Source organism: Zea mays, chromosome 8 (assembly GCF_902167145.1).
Source record: "Zea mays cultivar B73 chromosome 8, Zm-B73-REFERENCE-NAM-5.0, whole genome shotgun sequence".
Taxonomy (NCBI): domain Eukaryota; kingdom Viridiplantae; phylum Streptophyta; class Magnoliopsida; order Poales; family Poaceae; genus Zea; species Zea mays.
Genome location: NC_050103.1, coordinates 49,432,415 through 49,450,753, shown reverse-complemented (window position 1 = coordinate 49,450,753; position 18,339 = coordinate 49,432,415). Strand labels below are relative to the sequence as shown.

At 46.4% G+C, this 18,339-nt stretch overlaps 1 protein-coding gene across 4 annotated transcripts in view; it reads right to left on the bottom strand.

The window, feature by feature from the left end:
• The window catches only part of LOC103635172 (protein HASTY 1), a 59,384-nt gene that overhangs the window by 6,816 nt on the left and 34,229 nt on the right, over positions 1-18,339 (bottom strand). For 3 of the 4 annotated variants that reach the window (XR_002264239.3, XM_020542679.2, XM_035961663.1), the window contains 4 exons: positions 15,903-16,006; positions 15,512-15,806; positions 15,164-15,396; positions 5,148-5,645 (listed from right to left, as the gene is read on the bottom strand). Coding sequence is in view for 3 of the 4 variants with exons in the window: in XM_020542679.2 (XP_020398268.1) it covers positions 5,148-5,645; positions 15,164-15,396; positions 15,512-15,806; positions 15,903-16,006 (1,130 nt within the window). In the remaining variant the exon portion in view is untranslated. The remainder of the gene's footprint in view (positions 1-5,147; positions 5,646-15,163; positions 15,397-15,511; positions 15,807-15,902; positions 16,007-18,339) is intronic. The other variant, XM_020542680.3, reaches the window with a different exon arrangement.

Genomic DNA, 18,339 nt, shown 5'->3' with positions numbered 1-18,339 from the left:
GTGTGGGTGATTCAGACCCCTTCTAGCCAATCGGTCAGCAATCCAATATCTGTTGTAGGCCATCAGCCAAATGAAAAAACGGCACTTTGAAGGGGCCCTAGATCTCCAGATTATTTTGTAGTGGTCAAAGGTACTAGATCCTAAAATTGTCGCCAGTAGGTAGTGTAAAATAAGGGACGCAGAACCGTAGATGACAGTGTTTGACACAGTTTGCAGAGTGAAGTTTGAAATAGGGAATGAGATTAGGGGATGAGATAGGGGGTCTGCTGGAGAGAGCCTAAGAACAGACCTTTATATGCTGCTTTTGCTGAGTATTTGCCGTCTAAAGAAGGCTGAAAATTGTTAAGGCCCATAAAGCCCATATCTCTTCTGCCTATATATACGCTACAGTACCCGAGGGGGTGATAACCTCGCCTAATCCAGGTTAGTAACATGGTAACAGAGCAGGTTAGGGTTTACGTCTAAACCCGGCCCTGATCCATTTTTTTAGCGCCGTCGGGCCGTAGCCGTGCTGCCATCGCGGCCAGCCCATCGCGCCCGCCGTCGCAATCTCTTCACGGGTCGTTGTCACGTCCGCTCTTCTGGCCGCCGTCGCGGCTTCGTCACGAGTCGTCGTCGCGCCCGCTCTTCTGGCCGCCTGCCATCACTGTTCATCCGCTGCTCCCGCTCGGGATTTTGGTACATTCCAGCCAGTTTGTTTCAGATCTGTTATTCTTCAGTGATTTATTAATCTGCAATATGTCGGCCAACGCTATTGTTGTCAACATTGTGCTTGATGGGTAGAATTACCCAAGAATGGGCTTTTTGTGTTCAGACTGCATTAAGAGGTCATGGTTTACTTTTTCATTTGACTAAAGATTCTCCAGTTTTAGCAGCTGATCGAAGCAATGCTGCTGCAATTAAGACTTGGCAGATCAATGATGGCAAGGTAATGGCTGCAATGGTCAACAACACTAAACCAACTATGATTATGAGTCTATCCAAATTTACCACTGCTAAGGCTATCTGGTCACATCTGAAGGATCGATTTGTTCAGGATAGCGGTGCTCTTTTACATACTCTTATGCAACAGACTCATGTGATTGAGCAACATGATATGTCCATTGATGAATATTATTCCGTCTTTGATCGTCTTATGAGTGCATTGACCTCCATGGTGCCCGCTTGTACAATTGTGCCTTGTCCAGCCCATAAGTTCATTGACAAGTTCTTTACCTACAGATTTGTTATGGGGGTTCGACCTGAATTCGATTCCCTTCGTGCAAGGCTGCTTCACAGTTCGGATACTCTCACCATGGCTCAGGCATTGTCCGAATTGCTTGCTGAAGAGACTCGTCTGAAATCTATGTCCTCTATTACTGGTGTGAGTTCTCACAGTGTGTTGGCTGCTGCTCAAAGGTCTAGGAACACCTCCTTTCAGCCTTGTGAACACTGCAAAAAGGCCACTCATCGGTCTGAGAACTGATTTGCTAAGTTTCCAGAGAAGTTGACTGATTTTCGTGTCCGTCGTGCTACTCGTGGTCGTGGTATGGGACCATCTCCTAAAGGCTCAGTTGCGGTTGTTGCTACTTCTTCTGCGGGTGCTTTATCATCATCTTGGGTTCTTGATTCTGGTGCTTCTTTTCATGTGACATCTGATCAGTCACGTCTGGCATCTACTACACCTGTCACCGAGGGTACCTCTGTTCAAACAGCTGATGGTACATTATGTCATGTCACCCACAAGGGTTCTCTTTCCGATTCTAATTTTACTGTTCCAAATATATTTTTTGTTCCTGAGTTATCCATGGATCTACTATCAGTTGGTCAAATTACCGATCACAATTGTTTTGTTGGATTTGATGACTCATCTTGTTTTGTACAGGATCGTCACACAGGGGATGTGATTGGGACTGGCTGTCGCCGTAAATCTTCGCCTCGCCTCAACATCTTGGATACCTTGCGTCTTCCTTCCTACCATACCTCTACACCTCATGTGCTTGCGGCTTTGGGTTCCACGACGACGTTTGCTCAGTGGCATCATCGTCTTGGTCACTTATGTGGATCTCGTCTGTCCACCCTAATAAAGTCAGGATGTTTAGGTCCTACACATGCTGAGTCTAGTTTTCATTGTAAGGGTTGTCATCTTGGAAAACAAATACAACTTCCATATTTTACTAGTGATTCTCATTCTGCTAAACCTTTTGATTTAATTCACTCTGATGTTTGGGGTCCTGCTCCATTTGTCTCAAAAGGTGGTCATAAATATTATGTCATTTTTATTGATGATCATTCTCGTTATACTTGGATTTACTTCATGAAACGTCGTTCAGAATTGCCTTCTATTTATAAGTCCTTCACTCGCATGGTTCACACCCAGTTTTCTACTACTATTAAAATATTCTGTTCCGATTCTGTTGGTGAATTTTTATCTGACAATTTCTGCCAGCTATTGACCTTAGAAGGTACTCTAGCTCAACTTTCTTGTCCTGGTACTCATGCTCAAAATGGTGTTGCTGAACACAAACACCATCATATTATTGAGAGTGCTCGTACTATTTTGATATCTTCTTTTGTTCCTTCACACTTTTGGAGTGAAGCCGTTTCCACTGATGTGTATCTCATTAATAGACAACCATCATCTAAACTTTCTGGCAAATCCCCGGGTGAAGTTCTTTTTGGGACCCCCCACGATATGATCATCTCCGTGTGTTTGGATGTATCTGTTATGTTTTGTTACCACCACGTGAGCGGACCAAATTGACTGCTCAATCTGTAGAATGTCTATTCCTTGGATAGAGTCCAGAACACAAAGGCTATCGTTGTTATGATCCTTCGACTCGTCGTATTCGAATTTCTAGAGATGTGAGTTTCAATGAAAATCGCCCCTTCTTTCACAACCAGTCTACTCACTCCTCATATTATCCCACATAATCTACTTCTTTCATGTGTCTTCCTTCCATTCTTGCATCTACACCATCATCCACATCTGATATTCTCATTCCAATAACACCACCTTCCACCTCCACGTCATCCTCTTCTTACTCTTCCAAACCACCTGTCATCCAAACCTACATTCGTCATTCCCACTCTATTTCTACGGTCGGTCCCGATACTGATCCTGTACCTGATTCTTGTACTAACCATAATGGGTCTAATGATGTTTTTAATTAGGGATATCGTCTTCGTGACCGTGGTACCATTGAACCTCCAGATCGCTATGGTTTTCCATGGGCTGGTGTGGCAATTGTTGAACCCACTACATATCAGGAAGCTTCTGGGAATCTTGAGTGGCAGCTAGCCATGATTGATGAATTGGCTGCTCTTGAACGCACTGGTACATGGGATATTGTTCCTTTACCCTCGCATGTTGTTCCTATCACATGTAAATGGGTCTTCAAAGTTATAAGACAAAATCAGATGGGTCCATTGAGAGGTATAAAGCTCGTCTTGTTGCTCGTGGCTTTCAACAGACTCAAGGACTTGATTATGATGAGACTTTTGCACCTGTTGCGCATATGACTACTGTTCGGACCTTGATTGCAGTTGCAGCCTCATCTTCTTGGACTATCTCCTAGATGGATGTCAAGAATGCTTTTCTCAATGGCGATCTACAAGAAGTTTATATGCATCCTCCTCCAGGGGTTGATACTCCCTCAGGGCATGTTTGTCGTCTTCGTCGCGCATTGTATGGGTTGAAACAAGCTACTCGTGCTTGGTTTGAGCGATTCATCTCTGTCATCACAGCTGCTGGTTTTTCTTCTAGTGAACATGATCCTGCATTGTTTGTTCATGTTTCTCCAAAAGGCCGCACTTTACTTCTATTATATGTGGATGATATGCTAGTTACAGGTGACAACTCAGAACATATTTCTCATGTCAAGCAGCATCTTAGTAAGGAATTTCAGATGTCTGATTTGGGACCGCTTAGCTATTTCTTGGACATTGAAGTTCAGCAGACTCAAAAGGCTTTTATCTGTCTCAGTCCAAATATATACAAGATCTTCTTGATCGCTCTGAACTTACTGATACACGCACTGTTGCAACACCAATGGATCTTCATTTAAAACTTCGTCCGAAGGATGGGACACCACTAGCAGACCCAACTCGGTATCGTCATATTGTGGGTAGTCTTGTTTATCTCACCATTACCAGACCTGATATTGCTCATGTTGTTCATATGTTGAGCCAATTTGTATCAACACCTACTTCAGTTCATTATGGTCATTTGCTTCGTGTGCTTCGATATTTACGCGGAACAAGATCCAGATGTTTACTCTATGCTTCTGATAGCCCACTTCAGCTTCATGCGTATTCTAATGCCACTTGGGCAAGTGATCCTATTGACCGTTGTTCTACTACAGGTTACTGTATTCTCCTTGGATCATCTCCCATTGCCTGGAAATCCAAGAAGCAAGCGACCATATCTCGTTCTAGTGCTGAAGCCGAACTTCGGGCACTTGCTACTACCACTGCTGAAATTATTTGGTTGCGCTGGCTCTTGGCTGATCTTGGTGTCACTTGTGACACTTCTACACCTCTATTATGTGATAACTTGAGTGCTATACAGATTGCTCATGATCCAGTGAAGCATGAACTTACTAAACACATAGGTGTTGATGCATCTTTTACTCAATCTCATTGTCAGCAGAAGACTATTGATCTTCAATATGTGCTCTCAGAATCTCAATTGGCAGATTTCTTCACCAAAGCACAAACAAAAGCACAACATCAGTTTCACTTGATCAAACTCAAAGCTTCATATCCTCCTTTTCCACCTTGAGTTTGAGGAGGTGTTTTAAGGCCCATTAGGCCCAGGCCTACTGCCTATATATATTACCTATAGTCCTTAGGGACAAATCATCAATCTCAAGGTTAGTAACACTCCCATCAGCTTAAACTTTTGTGTTGAACTGGTTAGTGCATCCACTCTAACAACAGCAAAGGAAGATAAAATAGTGGGTCAGACTAATTAATTTATATCAGATATTAATTCTTGTGAAAGGAGTTATAAAACATCAACCAAGTTCGAACATAAATTCTTGAAATACAAGGTTCTCCTAAGAATGGTCAAAGCTCAAAGAATGGGAAGGTCAATAACATTTGGTTTAAAAGGCATAGAAATGTATTAGGTAAATCACGCAAGGTGCTCAAAATATTTGCATTACCCAGTTAGAGAACTTGAAGCAAAGGACTCCAGATTCTTCAAAACAGAATCCATCCGGTTGGAAGGTCCAAGTTGTTCCAAGGATGGAAGTCCATTATTTAAGCCTGGTGATGATAAAGCCCAAAGGACAGAACATACTTCACGAGTCAAGTCACGTAGCAACTTTTCTTCCATTACCTCTACCTTCAGTTCTGACCCAGAAAGATTACCAATGCTGTCAGGAACCTTAGCCCGACCCTCATGAAGAAGACTGGACCATGAATAATTAAGAGCTTGCTGACAGTGGACAAATAACGGCTGCAAAAGGTTCACTAGCCACAGCCATAAATCGGCAGGGCAATATTTAACAAATGGAATAATAACAAGGTGGATAAGTTGGCGCAGATGCCGAAACTCCATAACTTGCACATTCTCCATAATAGCAAGGGTGACAGAAGAACCCTCTATGCATCGAAAGAATGCTTCCCCAAGAGTAGCTGCTAGTCCTAAAACATTGTACCTGCAATATGACATTTTTTGCACGTATCAGAAAAAAGTGGAAATCTTCTCAATATTTATGAGCTGCAATATAGATTTTTTTCCTCGTCCATTGAAGTGCAATTTTTTTTCGAATCATCTAATTAACCCTAGTCACCATGGCACCAATCAGCTGACTAATCGCGACTAATCATTGTGCATAACTGATCGTAATGGCACTGCCACTGATAATCTTGATTAATCATACAGCTTGATAACCTTGTTAAAGTGTGAATCAAGTGTTCATTTATTATCAAATATGCAGGGAGTGTAAGAATATCCGAAGTTGACCAAGGGTCCAGACATTTACATGGCATAAATAGTTTAGAAAAGGGTATATTTGGTTTGAGCAATAAATAACCTCACCAAAACTTGGTCATGACCAAAACCAGGGCAAGCCCAGAAAGAAGGTTGTTTGGATTATAGACACATCATGTACCAATTATTGATAAAACTGGTACTGTAGAATTTAGTTTTACAAAAAAACTGCTTCCAATTTGTTTCGGTAGCTTCTTAATTATTCAAAATCAGTTTTTTTTCTCGAACATGCAGGAGAGTTGCGTATCATTATATTAAAAGAAGAAAGAAACAAGGTCTAAAGTAGACCGGAGTACAACCGACGCCTTATGGCGGTCTAAATGAAACTAACATAGATTGACTCATCTATAAAGCTCTAGTCCACAATTGAGAGGGAAGCAACAAGGGAGGACAGCCCCTTGGCCCCGGCAATCTCCCAAAGACGGCGCTCATCCCCAGTTTGGATTAGGAAATTAGCAATATTAGGGGAAAGGCCATCAAAGATGCATCTGTTTCGGTGATTCCATAAAATCCAAGCACCCAACGTAATTGTTAGACTACCCGTCTAGGGTTTGTGCTATTCCCTGTGTAATGACCGTTATACCCCTGTGTAATGGGCCTTGGCCCAGTTACTCTCCCTATTTAATACCACTCCCAACCCCTGATTAGGGTATGGGTTCCTATTCTAACATGGTATCAGCTAGGTTTAGTCTTTTTTCCTCTCCCCGAGCAGCCACAGCCGCCAGGGGGCTTTCCCTCCACTGTAGCCGCCGCCGCCGGCCTCCACACAGCCAGCGCCGCCGGCTCCAGCCGCCGCCCTCCCCTGACCCACCTCCGGCCGCCGGCCTCCCTCCCATCTCCCCGGCGCGCCGCCCTCCCCTGGGTCGCCGCTCCCGTCGGTGCGCGACCGTCGCTCACAGGGCCGCCGCCCCTGCGCGGCCGCCACTCCCCGGTGCCGCGCCTCCGACGTCCCGCCTGGCCGCGGTCGTCCCTTCGTCCGAGGCCGCGCCTCCCTCTGCCGCGACCACCGCTCCAGGCCGCGCGCGGGCAGCCGCCCCTGGCTCCGCGACCCAGCGCCCGGAGCTCCCGCACCGCCGACCAACGCTCCCGGCCGCGCGCGGGCAGCCGCCCCGACTCCGCGACCTCCTCTGTTTCTGGACGCAGCAGGGAGCAGCCGCTCACCTCCACTGCTCCCTCCGGTATTGTTCTTCAGGCAGGCTTCCCTACCTCGCTCCCTCCCCGACCCGGCTTCGTTCCTTGCTGTGACTTCCTCCAACCGTCGCTGCCATGGACGACACCACCACCTACAGTAATGATGGAGCTTAGGCCATCTCTGAAGGACCCCTGAATAGCTTCATTTGCTTGATGCCACCACTCCATAAAATTAATATTCGATGTTTGCGGAGCCAACCCCTGCAGCCCGAATTGCCTAAGGAGGAACCAACATTCTCTAGAGAAGACGCAATTCACAAGCAGATGGTCAATTGTCTCCCTCTCCTAATCACACAGAGGACATCTTTTCGGATGATTCAGACCTCGCTTTTCAAGTCTATCTGTCGTCCAACGTTTCTTATGAGCAACCAACCATAAGAAGAATCGACATTTGGGCGGAGCCCAAGTTTTCCAAATCCGCTCAAAAGGTTCGAACTCCACCAACCCCTCATAAGCAGCTTTAGCCGAATATTTGCCATTAGCAGCCAATCGAAAAATATGCTTGTCCTCCTTATCAGGGTAAAGATCAACTTGGGCCACCAAATCCCAAAGGCGCAGAAAGTCTGCAAGTGCTCCAACAGATAAACTCCCAGGAATATCATTAATCCATAAATTATCTCTGATCGCCTCCTGAACTGTCCTTTTGTTAATCAGCTTCTTAGGAATGGTCTCTAAAAGTCGAGGACCGATATCCACTATCCGCTGCCCACCGAACCATCGATCACTCCAGAAGAGGGTAGAGGCTCCACTTCCAATCTCAGAATACAAGGCCATTTGTAAAAACTCTCGAATTTTCCTCGGGATATGAAGGGGCGGGGATGACCAGGGCCGACCTGGCTCAGTTTTTTGCAGCCAAGCCCAACGCATTTTAAGAGCCCGACTCAGTTCAGTGATGCTGAAAATACCCAGCCCACCAAGCTCGCGAGGTCTGCACACTTTGCCCCAGGCCACTGCACAATGTCCACCCATGGCATTTTTACGACAACGGCAAAGGAACCCTATTCTAATTTTATCAATGTCCTTGTCCTTCAAGTAGCAGAAGGCAGGTCCCCAACCATAGCACTGTAAATCAGCATCCCTGTCAAAACAGATTGCACCAACACACTTCTTCCTGCTTTAGTCAACAAATCAGCTTTCCACCTATGCAGTTGATTAGCTATTTTATCCACAATGGGCTGCACCTGCTCCCTTTTTAATTTATGTAAAGAAAGGGGCATACCTAGGTATTTGCAAGGAAAGCTAGAGATCTCACAAGGCCAAAACTGCTGAATCACCTCTAAATTGTCCTCATGACATCTGATGGGATAGACACTAGATTTCTGATTATTATTATATAAACCAGAAGCCTCACCAAAAAGGTGAAGGATGTCCGAAACCATAATCATGTCCTCCGCCACAGGATTGATGGAGAGAACCACATCATCAGCATAAAGAGAAACCCGGTGTTGCAGCTGCCTAGAAGAAAGAGGTTGTAACAAACCTTCCTCATCTGCTTTAGAAAAAAGTTGACCAAGCACATCCATGACAAGCACAAACAGCATCGGAGAAAGAGGATCCCCCTGTCGCAGCCCTCTTTTATGTGAAATGAGGCTTCCGGGTGACCATTAAATAACACCCGAGTGGAGGAAGTGAGGAGCAGCCCTGAGATGATATCTCTCCAGATCTGCCCAAAACCTAGATTTTGCAAAACCTCAATAAGGAAGGGCCAGGAGACCGAATCAAAAGCTTTAGTAATATCCAGCTTGATCATCAGACGAGGATGCCTTTGTTGGTGAAGAAATTTAGTCGTTTGCTGAACCAACATGAAATTATCCTGGATAAAGCGACCCTTAATAAAGGCATTTTGGTTTGGAGAGACCAAATCATTGAGTCTTGAAGCCAAGCGAGTAGCCAATATCTTGATGATTAGTTTTGCAAAGCTGTGAACAATGCTAATAGGTCTAAAATCTTTGACCTGATCAGCACCATCTTTCTTTGGGATTAGAGTGATAAAAGCATAATTCAGCTTATGGAAATTATCAAATTTTCTGTTCCAAACCGCCATCACCGCAGCCATAAGTTCATCTTTAATAATGGACCAGCAAGTCTTATAAAATCTACTAGTAAACCCATCCGGTCCAGGAGATTTATCCGAGGGCAGACAATTTATAGCATTGCACACTTCTTGCTCAGTAATGGGGTTGTCCAACTCTAGCAAGTTTGGAAATGGAGTGCCGGCAGTTGTCAAAGCTTCAAGGTTAATGGATATATTTCTGTCTTTATTAGCACCAAGCAGATCAAGGTAAAACTGATCCACTGTTGCAGCTTTGTCATTATGAGCAGTAAGGACTTGATTTCCCACAGTAAGTTTGGATATATGATTCTTCTTCTTTCTGTAACGCGCAAAAGAATGGAACAGCTTAGAATTTGCATCTCCCTCCTTGAGCCATGAAATCCTTGATCTGAGGCGAGCAATGGTTCGCTTGGTTGAGACCAAAGGCAGAGAGTGTTTCTTCAACTTACTCAACAACCACCTCTCAAGCACAGACAAAATACGACCATCCTGCGCAATCTCAAGCTGATGGATCAAGTCTCTTGCAAGATGCAGCTGAGTCTCAATGTGTCCCACCTTCTTGCTGCTCCAACCTTGAAGGGCTTTAGCTGTCCCTTTGAGTTTTAAATCAAAAGTGGAGAATGGACATTGGCCAACAGGAACCGAACTCCAAGCATTGTGCACCACTTCATGAAACCCTTCAATCTTTGTCCAGAAGGATTCAAAAAGAAAACGCCTTTTAACACCTTTGCTATCTTTGAGACCCAATAATAAAGGACAGTGATCAGAATCTTCAGAAGCTGCACTTTGTAACATTGCGCTAGGAAACAATTCCTCCCAATCAATAGAGCACAGCACTCTATCAAGCTTGACAAGAGTAGGCTGATTCTGCTGATTAGACCAAGTAAACTTGCGCCCATGGAGTGGAATTTCTTTAAGAGCCAGATCGTCTACCAATTTTCTGAATCGACCCATCATAGCCCGATTAATATGCGAGTTGTTTTTATCCTCGGCTTGCAATATGAGATTGAAATCCCCAGAAATCATCCAAGGACCTGACAAGCTGCTCTAATTTGTCTCAGCTCTTGCAGAAATTGAATCTTAGCTTCATTAGATTGAGGTCCATACACACAAGTAAGCCACCAATGGTGCCCCTCCTAGAGATGGCAACGGGTACAAACCCGCTGGGTTTTGCCGTCCCAAACCCGTACCCGTGAAAAATATTCATGCCCATTAAAAAACCCGTACCCATGACGGGTTTGAGATTTTGCCCAAACCCGTACCCATCGGGTTAGCGGGTACCCATGGGTTACCCGCGGGTTTCATCTCCAATATACTTGTTCTTCTCATAATCAATAAGTATCGTAATGATTAATGAGATCATGATCCAAAATCTATGTAATGAACAACGAGTTCATGATTTGGTATAAAAATTATTAGTAGAGAGAATGAAATACAAATAATAAGTTGTATAATTAAGTGACCTTGCACTATGTTATCCATCCACCACATATGTAACGTTAGTAAAAACTATAATAGCAAGCAACACTCTTACCGACTACTGATACATTCACCAATTGATAAAAATTATGAAGTAAATAAGGAATAACAAGTTTGTTGGTCGTTTATAAAATAAAATGACAATATGCACTAGGTTTGGTTGGGTTTAAAAAACCCACGGGTTCACGGGTTTGGGTACTATAGGAACAAACCCGTACCCATAAACCCGCCGGGTATAGATTTATGCCCATTAACAAACCCATGGGTATGAAAATTGACCCAAACCCGTACCCTAATGGGGTAAAAACCCATCGGATTTCGGGTTTCGGGTACCCGTTGCCATCTCTAGCCCCTCCTCTGAACAGAACTGCACACAAACACTATGAATGTCTGTCCTGGTAGCTCCAGTGACCCCCAGATGTCGTCTCCAAGCAATAAGGATTCCACCACTCGCACCAATAGAAGGTAGGGCCAACGAACCGGTAAAATCATATCCCAACATAGAGAGGAGAGTACGCTGAGAAGGTTGCGCCATCTTAGTTTCTTGAAGACAGATTATATCCGCACCATAACAATTGAGGAGCTCACGGACAGAATTCTGTCGCGCCAAAGGGTTGAGACCTCTTACATTCCAAACAATTATTTTTTCCAGGTCCATGGAGGAACAATGGGAGGTAAAACGACAAACAAGAACAACAAAACTGCCACCTAAAATAAGCTTGCTGCGGTAATATCCCCAGTCCCATTATCATATTCCAAATTATCTGGGATAGCCCACCCAAAAAGAGCAGCAAGAGCCTGCACATGACTACGAGAAAGAGTATGATTGAAGAGCTTGGCGTAGTCATCCAAAGCTTGACGCCTGAATCCTTCATTGTCTTCAATAATATTAAGAGCCACCATAGCTTGTTTCTTGGACCTTTTTCCCCAATCCTGAATTTTAAATTCAACCCCAACCCCCGCACACGTTGGCTGCGTCTTGGAACCGCCAGGGGGTAGAGGACTGGCGTCTGACAGATTTTGGGACTGGCAAGACGCGTGTGATCTGGTTTGACAATCTGCTGATGAATTGTTCTCGTGCACTAATCTCCAAAGAATCTTGTGTAATTGGGTTGCTTGCTGGAAGGTCCTCCTCAGATGGAGCAGCCAACTCAGCATCAACGCCTAAGGCATTAGCCTCTGACGGAGCCGCGTGTGCTACTGCCACATCTGACAGGGAGGAAGGTAACGTTCCAGACGGAGTTGCCAACACAGCGTCAACATCTAAGACAGGGTCCTCAGATGGAACCGTGTCAGCAGCTACCACGTCTGAGGGGGAGGGAGGAGGCGCAGTGACAGGATTGGGAGCTCCAGCCTCCTCCAAAGTCAGGACGTTCTTGAGCCTTTGACGAGAGTAAACCTTCAGCTGCTTCACCTTCACAGGTGTAGGAATGACGACATCAGGGTTGTCTTGCATGTCTTCAGCCATCTCTATCAGCCTAGGAGACAAGGTCCCCGATCGGATTCCAATGTTCTCATTAGATCTGATTCTGCCATCTCTGAGCTCATGTTCCGATGCTGCATGTTCTCATCTCTTAGACCCAAATGATCATGAACTGAACGACGTCCCGATTGACCATCTTCCCCTCCCCCCTCCACGACGCGATTGGGGAGGTCTTGAAAATGGAGATCCCTGATGTACATTCCCAAAACCATCACCGCCTGATGTAATAGCCTGAGGGTTAGGATCGGATCCATCCCGCCGCGAGGCAAACGAGAATGTGATGCGGATTGGATACATCAACGTTCTCCTGCCAGAGGATACACCATCAACGGCAAAGGGAGGCTCGACGATCCAAAGCTCTCTTGAAGCAGGCACCATGGACGTGTCCAAACACCAAGCAGAACAACGGTAAATAGCCACATCCTTTAGCTCCAAGGTGTCTAGATGAACCTGATGAACACTAGCGAAGGGACTAAGCAATTGTTCCACAGTTATGGTTTCCCAAGCATGGATGGGGATACCCTGAAGCTCGATGTCCAATAAGGTAGGTAACACAGCACCCCTAGAGTTCAGAAAACGGGACCATTTCCTGCAGGTGACAGTGAAAGTGGCCGCCCTGAGAAAAGGCCAATTGCCCACAAGCAGCTCCACCATGCCACAGCTAGGTAGAAATAGGATGAAGCTTGACTCTGAATACTGTCGAATTATCAAGGACCTATCTTCCAACTCCAGCCTAGGAGCAATTAACTCAGCAATCTCTTCAACTGGGATCCTCTCACGATCGCTGATAACAGTAATCACCACTGTCTTCTGAAGATCATCCTCTGCTCTGGTCATCTGCTGAGTCCATCGCAAGATACAAGGTTTATCATCTTCTACAGGTGACACCGGTCCTGCAGGCCGCTTAGCCAAAGCAGAAACTGGTTTGGCTCTATGTCGTCTCTTGCGAACCCGCTGTCTTTTTGATTGAAAACCGCCAACCTCTTGAGAGATCAAGCCCCTACCATCTCCCTCCATGGATGATGGTTTCTGATGTCGAGCGGCAATATCTGTATCTTCAGGAGGATGTTGGTTATCTTTCCTTCTCCACACCAGCTTCTTGCCTTGAGCGCTGAAGATGAAGAGAGCCTCCTCCAGACCGAGATTCGTGTCTCAGGTCGAGGCTGCTCCCTTTAGAATATCTCCACCGATCGCACTTGGCTCCGGAAGGTTGATCCTCCTCCAGACCGAGAACTTAGTCTCAGGTCGAGAGGCAACAATATTGCTCGCTGCCACCTTCCAAGAATCAATCCTCTGCCACACCGGCCTTTTAAGCTGACTGCATTCAAACGAACGATGTCCCTATTCCCGGCACCGAAAACACCTCGTCTTCAGCGTACACTGGAAGGCAAAGTGATCCTGAGAGAGGCAGTTAAAGCATCTGCCAGCCAGGCCTTCTGGGACGAGCCGCCAAGAAGATGGTATGATTGGTTAAAATCTTAAAAACCTCTTACTGTCAACCACTAGCACGTAGCAATAAAGTGCTGCTAAGCTGTGTACCGAGCAGACGCATCTGTCACAGCCATAGTTTGTTAGCCAATTTGGGAAGGCAAATCAAGATTTGGGCTGACCAAAAGAAAGTTGCTTTTTTCTGGACAGACCTTAGAAACCAAGAACGTGGAACTTGTCCACATTCCTCGTTGCGGGAACATTCGTCCTGTGGTGTTAAAATTTGAAGTATCGTACCACATACCATGTTACCTTTCCTCGACCCCATCGATCCGGGAACCTGGTTACTAAGGGACAGACCCCGAACCAGGACTGCCCCGGTGTAAGATCAGATCTACTTCCACTTAACCTGTGTCCTTGAAATACGTGCTAAGGCATGTTCTTGGAAAAAATACTAGTTCAGTTTTGGCTTAATCAAAGATAGTATGGTGTGAGCATAAACCTTTTGTTGTGATACACAACCAAAACCGTGCAGTAGTAGATAGATCATATATGGGAGTTAACTCGGAGAAAAATAATTCAACAATTTTGATGAAGGTTTTTGCCCAGAAACTAGCAGCCACAAAAGGCTAAACCATTACCAACCATGCATACTCACTAGCAGTGCCCACAGCAGGGGCAAAGCTGCCTTAAGGCACAGGGGTCGCCAGACCCAATGGAATTTGTCAAATCCAGTGTAAATATTGTTTAACACTGTTCATCAATGTATTTGACACACGTTGTCCGTGCCTTGGCTGGTGGACAATCCATCTGCATCCCCCCCCACCGGCTAGGGAGTGGGTAGCGTGTGAGTGGGTGTTTGTTTTGTTTTTGTTGAGCCTGCTTAGGGCTTTGTACCTTGGTCCATTTTAGACCTTTTTTCTTCTCTAATTAAATGATGTGCAGTTCTCCTGCGCTTTCGAGAAAATAATAATAATAATAATTCATGGAGCCGACCCCGGTGGTTCCATTTTCTGGCTTCGCCCCTGGCCCACAGCTTTGGACCAGATCATTTGAAAGGTAGGTGAAACTGCCACTGCTTTTTTTTCTTCAACATGCACCTGTGTTTGGGGTGGAGCTGCCTGGCCCAGGCAGCACTCCCAAGTTTCCAATTCATGTCGCCTGGGGCTAGGATTGCATGCCTGGCAGGCAGCTGCCTGGGAGTCCATGAACCAAACAAGCCATATTCCCTCAGAAATTTCATCTAGACGGTTTGGTGCAAACCGTATTGTTCAGCCTTATTAACACGTCAATGCATTACATAGTTGCTCTAACAATATTTCGCAGTACTACTGAGGCTAACAACCAATAACAATAAAATCCGACTCTCTAATATCGATAAAGCAAACAATAGGATGAAACTTTCCATCCGTTGAATCCATTTCAGCACAGGTATTTTCTGGTGGCCATAGAAAATAAAAAGAAGTTCTAATTTCAGATTGAAAATTCTATGACGATAAAATCATCTAGTAATTAGCTAAAGTTATTAGTCATAAATCACAATACTTACCCGCTGTCTCGGATCCCACGCAACCAGTTTTTTATATTGTTTTCTTTAGATTCTCCATCTCTTTGAACATCCAGCAAACCATCAGCTGGAGCAACCTGACCTTTGGTAAGTTTACCTGTCTCTCCTAGAAGGCTAGCCTGCTCTGCAACAGTCATGCTTTTTGCTGCTTTGATTTCGGCCGTCTGAGACTGGGCAAATGGCTCAGACCAAAGGACATGTATGCATCGCAGCAGCTGAAAATGAGATTAAAAAGGGAATTAAATTGTTAGTTATTTATCAGCTTAGCCACTGCACAACTACAGAAAGATTGTAATTATTATCACAATTGACAATCAAAGCCAGACATACCCTCAAGAGAGGGGGCACAATCCATGCTAGATGTGAAGACATCGGATGCAGATAACCAGGTACTGTTGTGGTGGGTGCTTGTGGAGTTGCTGAAGACTTTTTGGTTCCACTTCTCTTGAGTGCCTTTTCAAAGAATGTAACTGTGTGATAAATTGACCACATGAATTGGCTATCAGCAAACATGTTTGTCAAACCAGAAGGATCAGACAAGTATGCAGTTTGCCATTCCACTTGAGTCCACATTTTATTAAGAGGTTCAAGTAACCAAGCAAGAACTTCTTGTTGCTGTTGAATCCTACAGAAACAAAAAAATACGAATTGTAACAGAAGCAACACCAAAACTGCTTTTATGCTGCAGGCATAAATACGAAAAGGTTTAGCAGCCAAATACCCAGCAGAGGATGACATCACAAGAAACGCTTCACATAAATGATTATGTTCACCACGTAGTAAGCGACCCTCTCCTTGAAGGTAAGCCATGGTATCAGCAATGTTCTGTGTCATTGGAAAGGTATTTGAAACAATCAAAAGAATGCATAAACAATAGTGAAAGCAACATAAAAGCATGGATGAATGGAAACCCTAGAGAAACAGTTGCATTCTGATATAATAAGATCCTTTTCTAGTCAAGAATGCACGTTTGCTGCACCAACCAGTGACCAGGTTTATGTTTTTTTCTCGTATGCTCAGAAGAGTTGTGCAGCCTTTTGTTTACGTATATCATAGCACTGTAACGGTCATTTGTAGTTCAAAACGGCTGGGTAATTGGATAAAACTAAAAGGTTTCAGTGTAACATGAACTGCATGTATTTACAATTCTTACAAAGAAAATAGAAGGGTAGCAAACTCTGGCAAGGTTCCCCAAAGAATACCAAATAACAAGACGCAGCCTAATCGAATATCGAAATATTTCATAACTTTTAAATTCAAAAGATGAACAGTGGTTTCAGATGAGATGGGCCCAGTACTGATCATTCTAGGCAGCTGTCATGTACGGTCAACCGTATATCCGTAAGGGGAGGCGTGCGCGGGACATTCGCCGCGCCGAGGAACGCGCCGACCGCGCAGCAAGGGATCGCAGATCAGGGGCGCGCAGCAAGGGATCGCGCAGATCAGGGGGGTCGCGCAGATCAGGAAGGGGCGCCACCGCGCCAGTGATTGGCAGCTAGAAGGAAATGGCTAGAAAGGAAAGGGCTAGGAAGGAAACTAATAATAAGGGAGTTGTTTCTCCTTTTGATCTGGCGGCTGGCTTATAAATTGATTGTAACCGGACCCTTTGAAGGCAAGCAATAATCAGTTGTCTATCACCTTTCTACCTCTGTAAGCCTGCGGTTGGGAGGCATACTCCCCACCGGAGAAGACGGTTGGCGGCTACGAGCTGCGTAGCCGCGGTCCGGCGAGTCAAGGGCACACAGTCCTTGACAGCTTGGTATCACGAGTCAGGCGCTCCTCGCCCGACCACTCCAGGCCAATCGTGCCCTCCACCACCAACACTCACCCGCCAGCAGCCGCTCCACCATCGCCCACGTCGCTACCCGCTGCCACCACCATCTCCGAGCCCACCCTCGCCGACGTGATCCAAATGATGAAGAACATGCAGGCCGACATCGCCGGACTGAAGAAGTCCGACGCATCATCGCCCAACGGCGGCCGCATCGACGCTCCCCGCGACCTTGATCGTCCACTGAGGTTCCAGAAATTGGACTTCCCACGGTACGATGGCAAGTCAGATCCTCCTCTTCGTCAACAGGTGCGAATCATACTTTCGCCAGCAACGCACCATGGGGGAAGAAAGGGTGTGGATGGCCTCGTATAATCTCGAGGGCATCGCACAACATTGGTTCATCCAACTCCAGGACGACGAAGGGACGCCGCCGTGGGGTCGCTTCAAGGAGTTGCTCCATCTACGGTTCGGCCCTGCTCTTCGGTCGGCGCCGTTGTTCGAACTCGCCGAGTGCCGCCGCACCAGATCCGTTGAGGACTACTCCAACCGGTTCCAGGAGCTGCTCTCACGAGCGGGAAGGCTGGACGAGTCCCAGCGCGTCCAACTCTTCACCGGGGGGCTCCTGCCGCCGCTCAGTCACGCGGTGCGGATCCACAACCCAGAGACGCTGGCGGCCGCCATGAGTCTGGCGCGGCAGGTTGAGTTAATGGAACTCGATCGACAGCCTCCAGCTCCGGCCCGGTCAGCATCGCGAGGCCTACTACCGGCACCAAAGCAGGCGCTTCCGGCGCCCCAACAGCAGCTTGCTCTCTGCGCGCCGCCGATGGGTGCACCTCAGGACCGCGGCGAAGACAACAACAGACGGTTGAGGACGGAGGAAATGGCGGATCGGCGCCACCAGGACCTCTGCTTTAACTGTAATGAGAAGTATACTCGTGGCCACAACCGTTTCTGCAGGCGGATTTTCTTCGTCGACGGCGTGGAGATCGATGACGCAACAGACACGACAGAGACAGACGGGACAGATGCGCCCTGTTTCTCCTTGCAGGCGGTGGTCGGGGTCGCAGCAACCGACACGATGCAGATCGTCGTCACCCTCGGCCCGGTGTCTCTGGTCGCACTGCTTGACTCGGGCAGTACCCACAACTTCATCTCCGCAACAGCGGCGCATCGCTCCGGCCTCCTCATCCAACGTCGACCACGCCTCACGGCAATGGTGGCCAATGGCGAGCGGATCACCTGCGTTGGCATCCTACGCAACGCGCCGCTCCACGTCGACGGGGAAGCCTTCCCGACCGATCTCTTCGTGATGCCCTTGGCCGGGTATGATGTCGTCCTCGGCACGCGCTGGCTCGACGCACTGGACCAATAGTGTGGGACCTCG